The 18,567-nt window shown below is 41.4% G+C and overlaps 1 protein-coding gene and 3 non-coding genes across 4 annotated transcripts in view; all 4 read right to left on the reverse strand.

Annotated features, from left to right (window-relative positions):
• Positions 1-703: 703 nt before the first annotated feature.
• The window catches only part of LOC116043951 (double-stranded RNA-specific editase B2), a 64,778-nt gene continuing 46,914 nt past the window's right edge, over positions 704-18,567 (reverse strand). The window contains exons 2-10 of the mRNA XM_031290985.2: positions 16,020-16,106; positions 13,116-14,062; positions 7,986-8,106; positions 5,549-5,717; positions 4,961-5,115; positions 3,469-3,622; positions 2,701-2,882; positions 1,774-1,955; positions 704-1,551 (exon numbers count right to left, since the gene is read on the reverse strand). Of these exons, the coding sequence (XP_031146845.2) occupies positions 1,387-1,551; positions 1,774-1,955; positions 2,701-2,882; positions 3,469-3,622; positions 4,961-5,115; positions 5,549-5,717; positions 7,986-8,106; positions 13,116-14,062; positions 16,020-16,106 (2,162 nt within the window). The 3' untranslated portion in view covers positions 704-1,386. The remainder of the gene's footprint in view (positions 1,552-1,773; positions 1,956-2,700; positions 2,883-3,468; positions 3,623-4,960; positions 5,116-5,548; positions 5,718-7,985; positions 8,107-13,115; positions 14,063-16,019; positions 16,107-18,567) is intronic.
• On the reverse strand, positions 9,431-9,512 carry trnas-uga. Its single transcript has one exon. It is a non-coding gene; the product is annotated as a tRNA-Ser (tRNA).
• On the reverse strand, positions 10,599-10,680 carry trnas-uga. Its single transcript has one exon. It is a non-coding gene; the product is annotated as a tRNA-Ser (tRNA).
• Positions 10,984-11,065, reverse strand: trnas-cga. Its single transcript has one exon. It is a non-coding gene; the product is annotated as a tRNA-Ser (tRNA).

The raw sequence follows: 18,567 nt of genomic DNA on the forward strand, positions 1-18,567 counted from the left end.
TTTGTGGCTCTTAACAGACACAAAATGCAATTAATATGTCTGTGCCACATGAACAGGGCCCTTACGTGTCAACAAGATGCGTTTTCAACTCAGACATTGTTTAAATTCACCTACCCTGGTCCCTGTCTCAGTCCTGTTGATAGCTAGCTTGCCCTGCTAGCTGATAGCCGTTAGCTGCTAGCTGCCGTCCGGTGAGTGTATTCAGACAGGCTTCTGTGATAATGATGTTTTCACTGATGGGATCGCCCCCCCTTCCCAGCATTGCACGCTAGTGGGCTCGCCACCAGTTTCTCTTCACTGAGCTCCATAGACTAATATTAACAGTCTATGCTGACCGCTGACAAGCAAAGAAAACAGTTGACACCCTCCTACAACTGCGATGGCTGCAGCTGATTGGACGAACGCGTCACGTGGGTCTGTGTGCTCCAGGATTTCAAAACTGACCATAATAGCGGCTTGTTCTGTACACGCTCTTATTTTACGAAAATAGTTCACCGAAACATGTTTCTGAAAACATTTTAAGCGAAAAATAGGCCATGCAGTTGCTGAATCTGTCTTCATTTCAGATCGACAAATCTGAGTTTAAAAGATTTCCGTCAGCTTTTGAGAGGCGGCCGCTCCTCATTTGCATAAAGTTGGCTGGATTCAACTTTATGCAAATGAGGACCGGGTGACTCGACGCCCCGCTTCTCCAAAGTCCACGCAACGCTACCAGAATGCATTGCACGGCTGCTCCCATAGAGATGAATAGGAAGCGGAGAAATGACGCTGACAATGGACACACACCATTACACTGTGGGGACTCGCCATGGTTGACAAAAACCTGGTCCCCTCAAGGTAAACCATTTAAATGTTAGGTTTTTGGTTAAGTTTAGATTATATGGCGAAGTTAGTCATGTAGTGGTTATGGTTAAGGTTAGGGTAAGTCTCCAATATATTCATTGAGCTTTCATTGATATAAGTCAATGCAATGTCCTCCTAAGTAACAAAAACAAGTTTTTTGTGTGTATGCGCTTCTGTATTATAGTGTTTGTGAGGACCAAAATGGGATTTAGATCTTATAAGTGAGGACACTATTGCGATTTGTTAAATTTTACCCAAACACTGTATATTGCTTAGTTAAACTTACAGAAAATATCTTCAATTTTACTCCAGTGAGCTAGCTAGTAAGCTAAGTGGCTACAGTGACATGGTTAAGGTTTAAGCTTGCAGCTAGCAAGTTAGTTAGTTAGCTAGCTAGTTAATCATTGCTCATGTGAGATAAATAGAGATAAAGTTACCAACTTTCTGCTCTTTCTAGTGTCACATTCTTGGTACCTCATTCACTCAAAGAAAACCATACATGAATTTCACTCTAACCCTCCATATTCAGCTTTAAACAGTTTTTCACACATTGACGTTGAAGTGACCTAGTTCTGGAGGTTTTCTGAGCCATGATCCCAGCCCCCCACCCTGCAGAGCGCTGGTAAACTGCTGCATCGCCCTTTGGTAGCGTCCGGCAGCCATCTTGGCAGCAGAATATGTCCCTGGAGTGGTGTCTGCAGCATTAAACTGAGAAAGTAAGACAGAAACATGCTTCGCTGTTATAACGTAATAATCTAAATACACTTATTAAAAAGTGAGATTTGTGGGTAATAATACCACAATGTGAAAATGATACACTACAAGTAAAGTCCTGCAAACCTTACTTAAGTAAACCAACCACTTTTCTGCCAACCTCCCTTCCTCCTGAGGAGGTTCAGTGTTTCCAGTCTCTGAGTGTCTCGGACCCACCTGCTGCTGCAGCCTCTGCCAGCGTGCGAACATGGAGCGCTTGCAGAGCTGTGACGGCGTCCCTGAGTCCTTCCTCCTTCCTGTGGAGGTGCTGATCTCCTCCAGGCCTCCGTCACCACAGCTCCAGTTCATGCTGACGTTTGGCGCCTTCCCTGTCGGCCGAACCTCGCTGCTGTTCAGACCTGTGCAGAGAGAAAAAGAAAGGGGTGAGAACAGATAGGTGACAACTATTTGGTGGATTGCCATGAAATTTCACTCATTCATGTTCCCCTCAGGATTAATTGTAATAAGTTTGGTGATCCTCTGGCTTTTCATCTCGCCGCCTCATCAGGTCAAAATGTTTTGGTTTACGACCAATTACCTGCAAAACTAATGACATTATAATCAGCCTCAGCTGTATTAATGTTAGCATGCTAACTCACCAAACTAAGATGATAAACATGCTAAACATAATAACAGCTTAACATCAGCATGTTTGCATTATGCACAAAGCACCACACTGCCTAAGTAGAGTCTCACATAGCCACAATAACCCAATGTAAAAATACTCCATTACAAGTACATTTTTACTTAAGTTAAAGTACAGAAAAATGTACATAAAGTATTTGAAATATCTCGTGCAATTCTTTCTTTTTTTCATCTCAATTGAAACAAACTTTCTGTGTATCACATCAGACGTACCAGACTGAGTGAATGAAATTGAACTGAGGAGCATTTTATTTTATTTTATTTTTTTTTTTTAACCTTTATTTATCCAGGTAAGTCGATTGAGAACAACTTCTCATTTGCAATGACGACCTGTCACATTCATACAGTTACACATTCCTACCTGGAAGCTGCCCAGTACAACCACAGTCTGATCTGCTGGCCACTGAGCAGCTCCACTATACAGCATTAATACTTGGTGTGTAAAACCTTTGGACCTACAGCCGAGCAGCAGTTGCTGTCGTCGGTACGGGAAGAGCAGATTCTTGACGGGTGTGAGGCGCCGTGCCATGGCCCGGCTCAGGTGACCCGTGTGGTTGAGCGTCCCCACCGTCAGGCTGTGCAGGTAAACTGGCTCCACCAGGTGAGACAGGAGGGCCCCCTGAAGGCCCACAACGCTCCACCTGTTGAGACAAACACTTTTTTTTAAACCGAGCAAAGTTGCAGTATGACGGTGGTTTGACAGCTTTTCAGCTGAGAAGATTTTCACTCAGGTCTCATTAATGTTGACTGTCTAGGCTGCAGCAAGCTGTTACTCTGCTGTACGAACTGAGTGAATATATTTGGGAACAATTAGATCTGGTCAGAAGAGTCAGGTTATAAACAAACCCAACAGTTTATCCAGATTATCTGTTGGCTTGTAAACCACTTTATTCAGAGGTGGAACTTAAAGTGATCGTAACTAAAATGTTGGTAATAATCCCTCATAGCACAAGGAAACTGTACAGTAAGTATGATAGGTCAAGGTTAAAGTCATTTATAATCTGTGATGGATGTTTACAACAGTTTATATCAGTCATAATTGGTATAAATTATAAAACTACAAAACCAAGACACAAGTTGTGACAAACAAATTATCCTTTAAAATAAAAAGTATTACAACTTTTTTTTGTAAATAATACATGCACATTTTATTACGCTGTCAACTGAAATTCCAACGTATTTTATTAAATATTAGAACACACCTTCCAGGCCTGATTATAAACTCACTTTGCCATCTTGTCAGTGCAGGACATGGTGACGGGAGGTTTGCCCTGCGCCACACCGGTCCAGTTCATATTGGCCATTGGCGCTGTGATGGGCAGCGTCCCCTCGCCTCCGTCCACCTTCACCCTGAGGTGACAGTGGAACCTCCTGCTGGGATCTGACATCAGAAGTAATAGAAGATGGAGACTTGACTGCAGGCAAAAGTGGCCCAAATCAGATTTTTTTGAAGTGAACAGGTCAGACTTCTTCAGAAGTAGTGTGAACACTCAAATCTAGTCCAAATCTGATTTTTTGAAATCAGGTTTAGACCACTTCCATATGTGGTCCTGAATCAGACCCAGATCTGATTTTTTTCAATGCGGCCGCAGTGTGAACAACTAAGGCGGATTTGATGTGACTTTTACGTCAATCCACATCGACATTTGTCACAGTTATGCGCCAGCAGGAGTTAGCTTAACGATGCTCATTAATGTTACGACTGCCATTACACAAACATTTTGAAATAAAAGCGAAAAATGCTTACTTCCTCCATAACCTCCCTAACTTTAGTGCAACAGCGTGCTGCGTCTGATGTCAATGTCATTGTTCTTTTGCGCATGCGGGTCTGTTCGAAACCGCAAACAGTTCACACTGGAATCTGATATAGGCCACATTTTAAAAGGTCATGTGAACAGCCAAAAAAATCGGATCTGAGCAAAAAATCTGAATTAAGCATCGAGACTTGCGGTGTGAACGTAGCCTTAAGGGCTGACGCATAAAGCAGACGGCAGAGAACTAGATGTGAGGCGTCACCAGAGTTGGGTTTCGTCGGCTCAACGTCTTCTCATGTCGCCTGTGTCTTGGCCATAAAGTTGTACTTGAACACACCACAAAATACCTTTTCAAAGATCTTTGGCGGGAATATTAGTACCTACTTTTGTTCCTACATTACCCAGAATGCTCAGGATTTTCACAGACTGGTTGTGAATGTTATTTTTACAAAGCTCTTCTTCATTCACACCCAAAACTGTCCTGTAGCTATATTATTTCCTATGACTCTTCTTCTGCTGAGAAGATGGATTCTATGTTTTTTAACTCTTTTGATGCATAAAGGAGCTGCTGAAAATATGTTGACGTGGATGGCATTTTATTCAGTCATCTACAAGAAGAGGAAATGAAGCTAGAAGTTCTGCTTTTTCTTAATTAATTAATGTTTTCACAGGGCTAAAGTGTTTTGTGATGGATTTGTCCTTTGAAAAAATAATGAAACTGTCTGAGGTTAGTGGTTTGTGCAGCAGCTGAGAACAGAATCTAAATAGCTGTAGAACAAATAGATTATTAAAGGTAAATGTGTCCACAACAAAGAAAAAATTGATAATAATACAAAAAACAAGGTGCAAATGTGCATCTAGATCTACAGAAGCAGAAATGTTAGATTTCTTGACATATTTGACAGACAAAACAACATGAGTCAGTATCATTTATCATCACCATCGTCTAAATGTGTTGGTCTCACATGCAGCTGTGGTCTCATAGGGACAGTTGAGTCGAGCGTCTCCACACGGCGATGAGCTGACGTACATGTGGAAGAGGACGCCATCCTGCAGTCGGAAGCCACCGCCGCCTTTATTTGGTACGAAGATCGATTGTTCCTCACTGTCTGCTGGCTTACTTCAAAGAGGAAAGACACCGAGAAGTTCAACATAAGACAGAGACAGGGTGAAAGAAACAAGACCAACAACAGACAAGGTATGAAACAGTATGAAACTGTGCCTTTCACTGTGGGTATTGGGACCCTAAAATATTTAAGAAAACCCCATTTCGTTCTCTGTGACATTAAGTTGTTGTGACTTAAATGAAAGTTAGAGTAAGAACCTTAGTTATAAATTAATGTAACTCAGCTAATCTGCTCCTAATGTGCTCGGAGCTGAGATTCACAGACGGCGTAGGGAAGTTAGAGATTTGGGAAGTGTGGACAATAAGAGAAAATACAGAATTATGCAAGCCTTGTACTCTAAATTAAAGCTGTTTAATTACCCTGAAGGCAAATTCTCCACAAAGAAAAACAAAATACTTATTTCAAGTTCTGGGCTGAGGATCTTACCGGAGCAGCAGCTCCAGCTGAGCATACAGGAATCGAACCAGCGCCCTCCGGCTTACGACTTCAGCGTGGCAGTCGCTGAGCGTACCGCCGTGGTCACTCACGTTGTCTGAGTCCAGACACTTAGTCCCCGTAGCCAGAGACACAACCTGCGCTGATCTGAGGTCAAATCCTGGAAAAGAAACGGAGGATGTGGGAAAAGTCCAACCCAAATGAAGATGGCCCTCCCCTTCGAAAAAATGTCCACATAAGTCGTTTGTTCAAGCAGCAATAACGACTTCTATTTATGTTTATAGGGGCGTCGCCATTGCCAGACCTTCCTCCACAGCGCTGCGGAGGAGGGTCTGGCGAGTCCACACAGCATTCTGTTTTATTGCCATTTTTTTAAACCAGTCACAATCGTCATGGGAGGTGCTAAGTGCTGGACGGAGCCACGGTGCCGCTGCAAAATAGCCTCGTGAAGGAACTTGTTTTGATGGAACATGCTCGTTCAAAAGTTGTTTTAGTCGTGCAACAGAAAACTCAGATTGGACAGATAGTCTAGCTAGCTGTCTGGATTTGCCCTGCAGAGATCTGAGGAGCAGTTAACCATAGTCCTCATAAATCCACCGGAGTTTAGAATTACAACACAAAGAAAGCGGAAGGTAACGGACTTCCGGCGGCAATGGAGCAATCCTGGAAGTGGAAGGTCGTGGATATAGACTAGAAGTAAAGTGACATAGAGAGAGAAGTAACTTCTGATTTGAACCAAACCACGAGCTTTCTCTAAACTTCACTTAGTATTTTTTTTGCCGAAACTGGGACCGTTTCACAACGTTAATGCTGTGTCTAAAACCGCGACCGTTACGTTCTCTGGTTTAGATATGACGACAGAAAATGCTCCTGTAGGTCTTATTAGATGGTAGGAAAAAAAAACGACCTATATCCTTATGGTTTGACTTGAAGAGTCACAGAAAAAGAAGAAAGAGATTACAGACAGCGGCGTGGCAACAAAAGGCTCCTTCTTGCTTCTTGTTTACGATATGATGATGATGGTAGGTCAGATTTTTTGAGTGGCAGCGCATTTAACAAATGCCAGATCATGCCAAAGAGGACAGAGGAACATACGTTCTGCTTATGGCGGCACAAAGCAGTTTAAGTTTGTCACAAAAACCCGCTGTGAGGAGCAGGAGTAAGAGAATTTATATTGAACATTCAGGCAAGTATAGTTGTAATTACCTATTTACCTAAATGACATTTCCTCTTTGCTCTCCTCCGCCTCGCCGTCCCGTCATATCCAGAACGCTAACTGGCTGAGACGGGCTGATGAAAAGTGTATGACTAAACAATCACTCCAACGCCTCAAAAACATGCTGTTGTGCTGCAATCTGGCCTCATCAGAGACTCACAGGACGGTAAAGACGACTGTCTGATCCGCAGGGTAATTTGAGGTATCTCGTTTGTTTGTTTTGCACATCTTCATGTAAGAGAGACTCGGATGCTCCTGAACTGTTCTGACTGCTTAAAATGACGAATTTCATTTTTCATCCCCGTTTTTAAAGCGAAGCGAAGATTCAGAGTCAGAAGACTGGATATTGTTTGAAATATTTTGGTATTTTTTTCAATATAATACCTGAACTTTGTTAAACTTGGATCAGACTACACGGTATTTTACTCTTTTAAGGGTAACTTTGGTATTTTTCAACCTGGACCCTATTCTTTCCCATTCCCATGTTTTTGTGCCTAAGTAACTGATGGGAACAACAATCTTTTAAAGTTGGTCCAGTATTGACCAAAACTGCTTCAGTCGGGACTCGGCAGCGGCGAAACAAGCTACAATGTAAGTTATAGGGCAATTGCGCACCTTCAATTTACGTCCACTAAAAGTGCTGTTTTTGCCATTAAAAGTGCTCAAATTATTATGTGTCTGACAGCGTTATGGAAACGATCCCTACAGAGATAGACCATTAAAAAAAAAAAAAAGTAAGATAATTTTTGTTTTACATAAAAATATCCCCGGAATATCTATCGCAAAACCCACCAGACTCCATTAAAATAAACAATACTTTTAGCATGTATAGAGCCAGCATATTTTCACATGTAAATGGGTGAATTAATGGTTTATTTCAACCAAACCAGAGTGGTGATTGTTGGAACAGTGGGAAAACGAACCAAGACGGCTTTTTGATTGATTTTGAGATTGATTTTGTTTCTGTCGACTTTGAATGAAGTGTGTTTTACAATGATAAAAAAATACTGTTAATTTAAATGGAGTCTGGTTGGGTTTGGCGATAGCAATTGCCCAATTACTAACATTATTTATTAACACATCCCAGAAGTTACCGAGTAACATAATCATTCATTTATCAGGGTGATGTTGTGTAGTATGATCCCGACAAAATTCCCCCTCACCCTCATCCTGTCACATCCGAGTTTTGACCGTTGTGTCTCCACCACTCACCTCTGGTCATTACAATGCCTGCCAGGACCTTGTGGCGGGCTTGTGAGGAGGTAGAGAAACAGCCGTCTGTCAGCTCTGAGTATTTCTCTCTCACCAGGTGGAAAATCGCCTCTGCGAAGAACTGCAGAAAAAGAAATGGAGGAGACAGTGTTTAAAGAGTGGAAGATGCATATTGAACGTCTCATTCTCATCCCTTATCTGAATTTTACATAAGCTTATTCAGGATTATTCATTAATATTCTGACTATGGTTGGTTAGCGATTTTGCCTCACCGTTTATTATTGTCTGTCTTACTTCTTTTATTCTTTCTTTATTTTGCCATGTTAGTTAGCTCTATCTACTAAAAACTAATTATTGCTATACCGGAGTACGTCGAGTTCCAAATACCATTTGAGCATTAAAAACTTACAAAACATCTCTTTTAAAGTTAATTTAGAGCAGATAAAAAATTTGCAATTTATTTGAAATTAATCGTGATTAAATGTTTCAACTGATTTGACAGCCCTTGTTTCTACATTTTACGTAAAAAGTTGGTTAATCTGCGTGCTATAGTCTGTTAAACCTATATTTAAACCTGAGGACATTGTGACTTCTGTGTCGACACACCGAATTCTTTGTCTGCAGGGATGCACCAACAGCTGTGACATTCGCCTGGACCACATTAGAGAATCTCTGACAGTCTGTCAGTGATGGCAGAGAGTTTTCTCATTCTAAACTCCCCCAGTCTGCAGAGGAAGAGCTGTAATATTGCTACTTGTCAAAATATGTCTAATTATATTTTTTGGCTGTCATTCTTTTTGGGGGGAGTTACAGTTAGTTGCTACGAAGTGCCAAGAGGAGCATCACAAATAAGTGTGGAGAATTAATAAGAGGAGAACCAGGGGTGCCTTTGACAAGATCATATCTAAATATCATATGGACGGCATTTATATACCGCTTTAAAATAGTCTTAACAACCATTGAGAGCCCTTCACACACTGTTGGCTGCTTTACAAACTGAACGTTGTTTTGGGCTGAATTTGCTGTGAGCAGAGTTTGAACCTGTGTGAGGAAACCCCATTGGATTTCAAGTCTAATGCCTTAACCACTTAACCACAATGGATGAGAAATAAAAAATATTGCCATTCCAACCACAATTAGATCTTCTCATCTCAGGCATTGACTCTGAAACAACCCTGCTGTGACCTGATTTCTCAGGTCCTCATTCATCCTCACTTAAGTATCACCGCTTCTCTCACAACTGAATCAACATATAGATTATGTCACATGCGATGCAGGCATGTTTAAGCATAAACTATAATCGCACTGTCCAGGGATGTGTGATAACGTACTGCAAGGAAGTCTAGCAGAAAGGTTATTTCTCAACATGTAGGCCTACAATATTTATATAAATCTGTTGAGTCTGCTTTATTTTATAAATCCAAGAATCTTGGCAGACTATTGTTCGCTGTGAGCAGGGTTTGAACCTGCGCGGGGAAACCCCATTGGATTTCAAGTCCAACGCCTTAACCACTCGGCCATCACAGCTGAAAAACACGTTCTTGGTTTAGACTCCTGAAGCCCCGAGCCCTGACAGATTTGACAGAAATTATTTGAAAATAATTTTGTTAATAGCATACTGATGCCCTTGGTCTGGAAGGATCCATACCTGTAACAACTGCTGAGGGCAAGAACTGGCACACACACATTATTTCTGTTTTTGGTCATTGTTGCTCTATTATGGTAGTTTGGAAGAATCTCTTTGCACGACAACCAACTCTAAAATCGAGGCCTACTCTGTAAGCCCATACTTCATTGTCAGAAACCTTTAACTTTAACAGATGACTTACACTATAAGCACACACTTTATTGCCTTTACTGTGAAGAAGCTATTCTTGAAGATGTTCTCTAACTCTCATTAATGGACAAAGCATCCGGTTCGGCGAAGTACTACAAATGCGGAAGTGCCTTAAACCTGCATTCTATCTGAATTCCAGCAGGGGGCGACAGGTGCAGTTGCAAAAGGAGTTCGGGTTCTGTAGAAGTCTATGAGAAAGGGACCCACTTCTCACTTGATTTATTACCTCAGTAAACATTTTCATAATGAGTTGATGGTCTCAATCGCTAGTTTTAAGTCTTCTGCAACACAGAATGATGTTAATTTTTTGAATAATAGTCTCGTTGATTTTAAAATCGATGATAAAGCAGGAGGTGTTTTAGGGCATGGCTATGATGTGATTGACAGTTTGCGGCCTGTCTTATATGTAATATATCTATGGGACAAAGATATATTTAAAACCTAGCGAAGCTAAATCTTAACTTGAATTATGTAGGCTAGCTTTCAGCAGCAGTTGCATCCAGATTGCCAGTGAAAGTGTGTAACGTAACGTAGAGTGTAAGAAGCGTTGCCAACTCTCAGCTAACGTAACAGTCAGTCAAGTGATAAAGTGTGAATGCCTGTGAATGTCTTGCCTGGGAAGGGATGTCATCATAAGTGACTGCTCTGGCCATAGTGTCAAACTTATTTACAAAGCATACAAAGATTTACCAGTGCTGCAGTGACTACAGTCAAGTTTTATTGGATGTTTGGTTTTAAGCTACTGAAACCATGTTTTTATTGTTGATGATAGAAATCACTGTGAGCAGGGTTTGAACCTGCGCGGGGAAACCCCATTGGATTTCAAGTCCAACGCCTTAACCACTTGGCCATCACAGCTGAAAAACAGGTTTTTGGTTTACACTCCTGAAGCCTCAAGCTCTGACATGACTTGACAGAAAAAAAACTTTGTTAATAGCATACTGATGCCGTTGGTGTGGAAGGATCCACGTGTACCTGTAACAACTGCTGAAGGCAAGAACTGGCACACATATTATTTCTGTTTTTGGTCATTGGCGCACTATTACGATAGTTTGGAAGAATCTCTGTGCACAACAACCAATTCTAAAACTGAGGCCTACTAAGCTACGGGAACCATGTTATCCAAACGCAAGCATCTAGAGTGTTATTAATGATAGAAACCGCTGTGAGCAGGGTTTGAACCTGCGCGGGGAAACCCCATTGGATTTCGAGTCCAACGCCTTAACCACTCGGCCATCACAGCTGCAAAATACTTGGTCACAAATATCAATTGTGCTAAATGCTCTTAACTTGTCTGCTGAATATTTGAATAACTTAGAAAGGCTGAATAACTTAAAAAGGCTGCTCAGTTCATCAGTCTCTTTCCTTAGGTTTGGAGAAAGCAGATGAAATATTTGACAGTCTGAATTGAGTTCAGTCGTAGCCGCAAATAATTCATGTTTGTTAAATGGGTATGTGATGATGAACTAGACTTTGTAGTTTTCGGCACACACCCACCTTTATGAGGTCCAACATACAGTATGTGTAACATTGAAACTCTTCATGTTTTTAACCGCCCCAAACTCCCAAAATATTACCAAGACCTGACCTCAGTGTCTATAACTATCTGTTTCTTAAATGTCTCGTCTCATTTTGTAAAAGCAGGTGTTTTATTTTTTCGGGAAGCGAAATTCTCTGGCTCAACATTTTCTGGATGACAGTGGCACAAGGTCGTGTGTAATGAGTGTGTTAAACAATTATCTGTCAGATTATTATGCTCTTCACACCGCCTTCCCGCTCCACCTCCGTCTCCTCGGTCTGCTGCCGCTCCTCCTTCATCCCTAATGTGCTGTAATAATGTTCATTAATGCGTCACGCCGCCTGACAGACAGTTCATATTGAAGGGGAGATGATGCTAAATGATCAGTCGGAGAAGCTGCAAAAATAAATCATCTGCTACACAAAGAGAAGGAAGGGAAGCTTTTTGCAAATTGTTACGTTTTTGGTGTGCCAGCCTAAAGCTTTTGTTCAAATTTAGAGCATATAAAAGCTTTTTTTCCTCCAAAATGTACCATTGCATACTCCTGTCTCGCTTTAAATCTCCCCAGGGTTTAATAAAATATCTACATTCCTTTGCACATTTGGACGGTGCTCTTCAGCTGAGCTGAGCTGATCTCAGACAAATCTTCTTGTATTCATTAAGCACGACAGCAAAAAGACGTCAAGGACAATTCTCTGATGCTCAGAGACATAATGAAGTTGTTTAGATGCTGCAGACGATGCATACAGGACACCATCCAGCTCTTAGACCTCAGGACATGATGGCCATGCTGATGTAAGGCACACTCCATTTGGTAGCATACGGCGCACCTCAGACCCATTTATCCAGACCATTTAGAAGACTGGCGAACGCTAAAGAGATGAAGGGCCAATTCAGTGTCACAACTGATGTTTCCAAGTAAGATAAATCTGCCTTTAACGATAAGAAGGGCATATACGGATACACTGAGTCTGTCTCCTCTCTCTATACTCTGTGTAAAATGCTGACCAGACATTTCTCTACACATTATACAATACAATACTTCTGAAAAACTGTTTATTATGTCTATTTTCCAGGTTTTTCTGTATGCGTTTTGTTTTGTTTGACAGTTTGATTTTCTCAGAGTGTACGATGTATGCATGAATGCACCATGAGTTTAAGAGGTGTACCTGAATGCACCATAAAGTCCCGTTGAACCTGCTCACTTTATCGTTTGTTGATTGTTTACATAAGTAAGGTTACGCTGTGTGGCTAGCTGCATGTTATTGGCTGGTGAGCTACACTGTCGTGTGTTGTTGTTGTTGTTGTTGTTTGTTTTTCGCACATGCGAGTAGGTGGGGGTGGAGAGAGAAAAAAAATACTGGGAGAAGCGCACCTGCTTTTGATCTCGATGATTGAAATTGAAAGCTCATTTCGATCGATTTTCGTTTTTGAATGAAAATCGTGACACCCCGAAATATTATGTCTGTGCAGTAGTGATTTGGGGGGTGGAGCCATGGTCCGCACTGGGCCAACCAATCCCAGCTGTCAATTACAATGTTTCTCCCCGTTTTTGTAGCATCAAAAAACGAATAAAAACCAAACTGATCAGAAAAATGAACACTTGAACAAACATCAGCGTGATCAGAACTACCTAAAATGACAGAAAACCATCTTTGAGGAAAATGTATTGAAGTGATTTTCAAGTTTGGCAAATGTCTTGTTTTTGTTAATCAAAAAGACATCTTTAAATCTAAATACTGTGGTGTAGTAAAGGGAATTCTGACCTACTCACCTGAGGTAGCTGATGTTTGGCTTTGCTGCCGTGGAGGCCCATCACCTTCCTCTCCGGTCCCAGAGTTACGTTGTAAATGGACTGCAGGGCGGCTGCTGCCGCCTGAGCCTTGGCCAGTCTTTTACTGTAGCCACACCCTTCAAAAACCCTCCCCTCCACCCTCACCACCATAACAAATCTCCTCATTGGTCTGCCATGAATCCTCTCCGTCAGGCACATGTACCTGAGTCCTGGTCGCAACTCATTGAGCAGCGCCACTGGGCTGAGGCGCCCTAGAAGTGAGCTGCTAAGGGCTCGTCTTTTTGGATTGGTTGAGAAGAAGTCCAGTGTGAGTCGGACAAGTCGTCTGTGGTTGTAAATGCTGTAGAAAACCTCATTTTTTGCTGTGTTGCAGTGCAGGAGATCACAGTTTTCAAACAGCGATGGCTCAAACTCTTTAAGGAATGCGTCAGGGATGTCCAGTTTATCTGCTGTAAAATCTGCAGGAGTGCTGGTGAAGTTCCCCATGGAGGCGTGAGCCTGGGAGGCGTTTGGGAACTGGATGAACGAGCGGAGAGCCAGTTCCGCAGCCCTCATCTTGGCCTGCTTTTTTGTTGGTCCTCTGCCCTCGAAGTGGAAACCATTTACCTCCACGCCCACAGAAAACACTGGAGCATGCAGTGGGCCAGTCTTTGACATGATCTCATACCGCAGACCGGGTCGTAGCTCGTTCAGCTGCACCAGCGCGTTCTTCTGAGCGACAGCCCAGGCTGCTCTCTTACAAGTCAAGTGGCTTTGGTAGAGCAGATGGTCTTTCCCATCCGCCAGTGGCTGTTTCCTCTTCAGAGCTCTTGGTCCGCGTTTGGGGAAGTTTGTGCAAAAGGTTGACGGATGATACTTCCGTAGTAGGTCACAGTCCACCTGGCTTTTATCATCTTCGTTCTCTTTCACCTCCAAACTGCTTGTACCTGTTGGCAGATCAAAATCATGACGGTGAACAAAACATGAAGGAAAAATGTGGTTCTTTTGTTAGAATCCCAATGCATTTTGTTAGTAGGACTACATGTAAGTAACACGAGTCTACAGCCATGTCAGCGGCCCTTCTGAGACTGTCCTGTGCGCTAAATGCTAACATCAGCATGTTTATCATCTTAGTTTAGCGTGTAGCATGCTAACATTTCCGCAAAACACAAAGCACAGGATGGGAATGTCATTAGTTTTGCAGAAATTTGGTCATAAACCAAAGTATTGGACACATTAAGTGTGTTTACATGCACTTACTGTAAGTAACCAGGTTACCGTGAATCTGCGTATACACACACTCGGTCAGTAATTACATTTCTCGCCTACGACCTTTTGTTTGGAAACATGGATTTCTTATTTAAACGATCATTCCCCAACAGCGCAAATTGGTCTAAATTTAACAATTAGTCAAATGTTCACTGGTGGAAACTAACTTTAGACTTTGTGTTAGTTTCACTTTATGGTGGCACTAGAGCAGTGGTTCTCAAACTTTTTGAACAAGCAGTCTTTATTGCTGTCAGTAGCTTCGTCCACTTGTAATGCAAAACGACTGTCTTTTAATTTTTCTATGAGTTGTTCCTCAAGATCACTTGAAATGTTGCATCTATGTCTCGCAACTGTGTCGCTTGACAGGGGGAGAGCTTTTAATTTTGCTGCACTTGTCTCGTCAAGCATAACTGACACCATGTCTAGAGCAGCGGGGAGAATGAGCTGCTCTGCAATTGTGTGTGGTTTTTTGCATTATGCAATTCTGTATGCCACTCTATATGAAGCCATCTGTGCTTTACTGTTTACTGATGCAGCTTTTACCATGCGAGTCTCCTGTTGACGGCATTCTGCCAGTTTTCTTTGAAAGAAATCAAGTGGCTTATTGACGTGACTGGGATGTGTGGTCTCTAGGTGTCTTCTTAATTTGTTGGGTCTCATACTGTCTGCTGCTAGCGGATTAAGACACAGAACACACATCGGTCTCTCCTCTGCCCCCACCACCGCTGAATCCAAGAGCAAGATACCCTTCATCATATTTTCTTTTCGGTTGGCTTTTTGGTTGATTAGGCCCATCTGGTTTGTGTCTCTCTGCTGGCGCTGGCTCGACAACTTTTGAGGTCTGTGTAACATATTTATCCATGTTGTGTTATTGCCCACACTAGCCTGCTACCCATCGGCGCGAAACATAGATATATACACATATATATCTGTTACACTTGGTGTCGCCCCCGGGGATGATCGGTCTAATAAGCGGCAACACACAGCTATAAGGACGGTTTGCTCTCACACGCACTGCATTTATAGTCACACAAACACACACACATGCGCGCAGTCACTCTCTAGTCTAGTGCGCGGTCTTGCTCCAGATTCTGGGAGATTGGCTCTCATTTGTGGGCATCAAGGAGCCGCTATCAATATGCGGGAGACTCCCAGAACTTCCGGGACAGTTGGGATGTCCAGATAAAGATATAAAGGCATAAAAAGGAAAATTTCCTCCCGTTTGGCACACCCCACCTGTCACGTCTCTATTCCCCACCACTTTGAGAACCGCTGCACTAGAGGAACATTCAAGTGATCAACAAAGTCAGTAGGATTCATCCTCTGGGGGTCATGAACTTTTGTACAACATTTCATGGCAATCCATCTAACAGTTGTTGAGATATTTCGGTCTGTACCAAAGTGGTGGACCAACCGACAGACAGACACTGCTATATGGGTGTTTTGTAAAGTAAAAAAAAGATGAAATGAGGTAAATGTTATGCACCAAAATCAACATAATACACATAATAATAAATTGTTTGTTACTTGGCTGCTGAGGTATCTTACTAATCTGTGGTAGCAGAACATGGAAAACATCAGTTTTATTGGCAGAAACCAAAACATTTTTAAAGTGGAAAGAGGAAAAATATGTACTTAAACTGTCGGCATCCTCAGCTGATGATGCTCCAGTATCCCAGTGTCTTATGGGGCCGATGAGGGTTGACAGCATGTTGACTCGTTCTGAAAAACAGGATCATATTGTTGGTTTTCTCCAGAGCATGACCCCGAATCATATATATCACACACAGAAAGATGCTTTATTTCACTATATGTCTTTTTTATATAAAAAAATACAACTCATCTCGGACATTTTTTGGTTTGTGAAATGAGCCCAATTACATTCACCATTCTGAATGCTTATACTGCATGGTTTTATATTCACTCCCAACCATAAAAAAAGTAATGAAATGGACTGCGGTAAACACGTTCATGGCGATAGTGCAAACGTAATGTGTGAGGCCGGGAGGGCCATTAGAGTTCCCACTTAAATGGATGGAAGTGAAAACAAATAGAAAAGGCGGCTCAGAGCCAACCGGGGTAATTGAAAGGTGTCTGTGATAAGGACGGAAGGTTTCAGACAGGAAGCGTCCAGGGGCTTAAAGCTTTGTCTTATTAACCCAGGCACACAGTTTTTGAATCAAGCACAATCGTTTTTCCATTAGATTTCAACGGATTTGGTGAATGCTTTGAGGGTTTCACAAAAACCGCCGTCTTTGGTGTGATTGATGTTTTTCTGTTAAGTGTATAAGAAATAACCTTTTGGTTCTTTGTTCCATAATGACATTTTGTCACACATAACAATGTGTGACAAATGTGTTGGTTATTCATCTTGACCCACGTCTTTTTTTCACTTCCCTCCAGTTTTTCTTTAGTTAGATGTTATCTAAAAAAAAAAAAGCTGTTGTTCATAGGTTATGGTCGGATGTTGAAGGGTATTGGAGAATCGTATGTGCACAATCTAGCTTTAGGCTTCTCAGAATAAAGAGAGCTTATATTAAAGGAAGAGGTGAGAAGTCCGAGAGACATCCATCCCTAGTTAATGATTGATGAAAACTGGTGGAAGATATTCCATAACAAAATAATTTAGGAGATTTTCACAAACATTTACTAGGAAACACATAACAAAGGACAAGAGGATTTGAAAAACATTGGGGTTAAACTTTATAATAACATCATGGATCAATTAAACTTTATTTAGTTAAAGTTTATATTTATTTTACTGGTAACAACCAATGCTATGAATATTAATGTTTAGTTATTAGTAATGCTATAATTGTGTGTATTTATATATTATATGAAGTATTGGTTGATTATTATTACCTCATCATTTGTAAACCTTTACGAAATTGTTTGTAAGCTGTGACTAAACATTATTTGGATGGCTTTGGTTAATAAATAATGTAAAGCATCTATAAACATAATTTAGATAGATATTATCAGTGCACAAATAATAAGAGGCATAAAAACATAAATTATAGCAAGAATTATTATTATTAAACATTATAGAATGAGGAATTCTAAGTAATGACGACAACAACACTGTCGGCGCATCCACATGATACAAGCCTTCGGTGATCGCGCTTCACCCCCACCCCTCCTCCACGCAGTTACTTGTAACCAAGGAGACACGAGGATTAAAAAAAAAAGGGTACAGTTAATTATCTTCACTCGATTTTCTGCACGCAAATGACACCATTTTCTAAACATAGCCATACTGAGAAATACAGAGAGTGTTTTGCAATTGCAATTTCTTGGCCACAGTAAATGCTCTTGACATGAAAGTTGAGACGCTTGTTTGGCATGCCGCTCTGAGGCTCTGTGCCAAATTTGGTGAAGATCTTCCATTAGGGGGCGCTATAATCAAGGTAGATGCGTTTCACAATTTACTACAGTCCTTGCAATTTACATTTGCCTCGCCACCGGAGAATTGCGCCAGGGAGGCTTGGACCCCGTCATAACTGCTTGCAGTTCTAGTTAACGTTGTATCAACTCATTTAGCAATGGCTTGAATGTAATGGACGTTCAATAATATAAAATAGTTGGTTACTAAAGCTTTAATTAACTATTTACCATTTATTATAGATTATAAAGTGTTACAAACATTGGTCTCCGTTCTTTTTATGTGCAGGCCGTACCTTCCTCCTCCACACTCAAACCCCATCTTTTAATTTTGGGATTTGGCTTCAGGAAACTCCCGCAGCTCCAACACAATAATAGATCAGCTGCTGATCCGTGTTGGCCCCTGAACCACTGGCCCCATTTATCCCCAGTTAGATTTATCTGGTGCCCTGCCACCATTCAACATGCAGCTTTGGTTCAGCAGTGCACGGTGGGGCAGAATATACTCCACATGCAGACATAAAAACAGAGAAATATGGGCTGCAGTGGGCAATTATATTATTGGTTGTGAAATATTCATGTCTGCCTGCTGCAAGTAAAACATACAGTACAATGGATCAACATTAAAATAATGAGCCATTTGAAGACACTTTGAAAAAGTTTCCAGACACATTCTGTAGCGTTTTGGGATAAATAATTCATTGTTTTTAAGCTTAAAATTATTCTAATATTACAAAAGAGTGTTTTGAGCTGATATTGCACTACTCGTCACATTGAAATGAATCTCACAGAAACTGTATAA

The sequence above is a fragment of the Sander lucioperca genome, chromosome 9, assembly GCF_008315115.2.
Source record: "Sander lucioperca isolate FBNREF2018 chromosome 9, SLUC_FBN_1.2, whole genome shotgun sequence".
NCBI lineage: Eukaryota > Metazoa > Chordata > Actinopteri > Perciformes > Percidae > Sander > Sander lucioperca.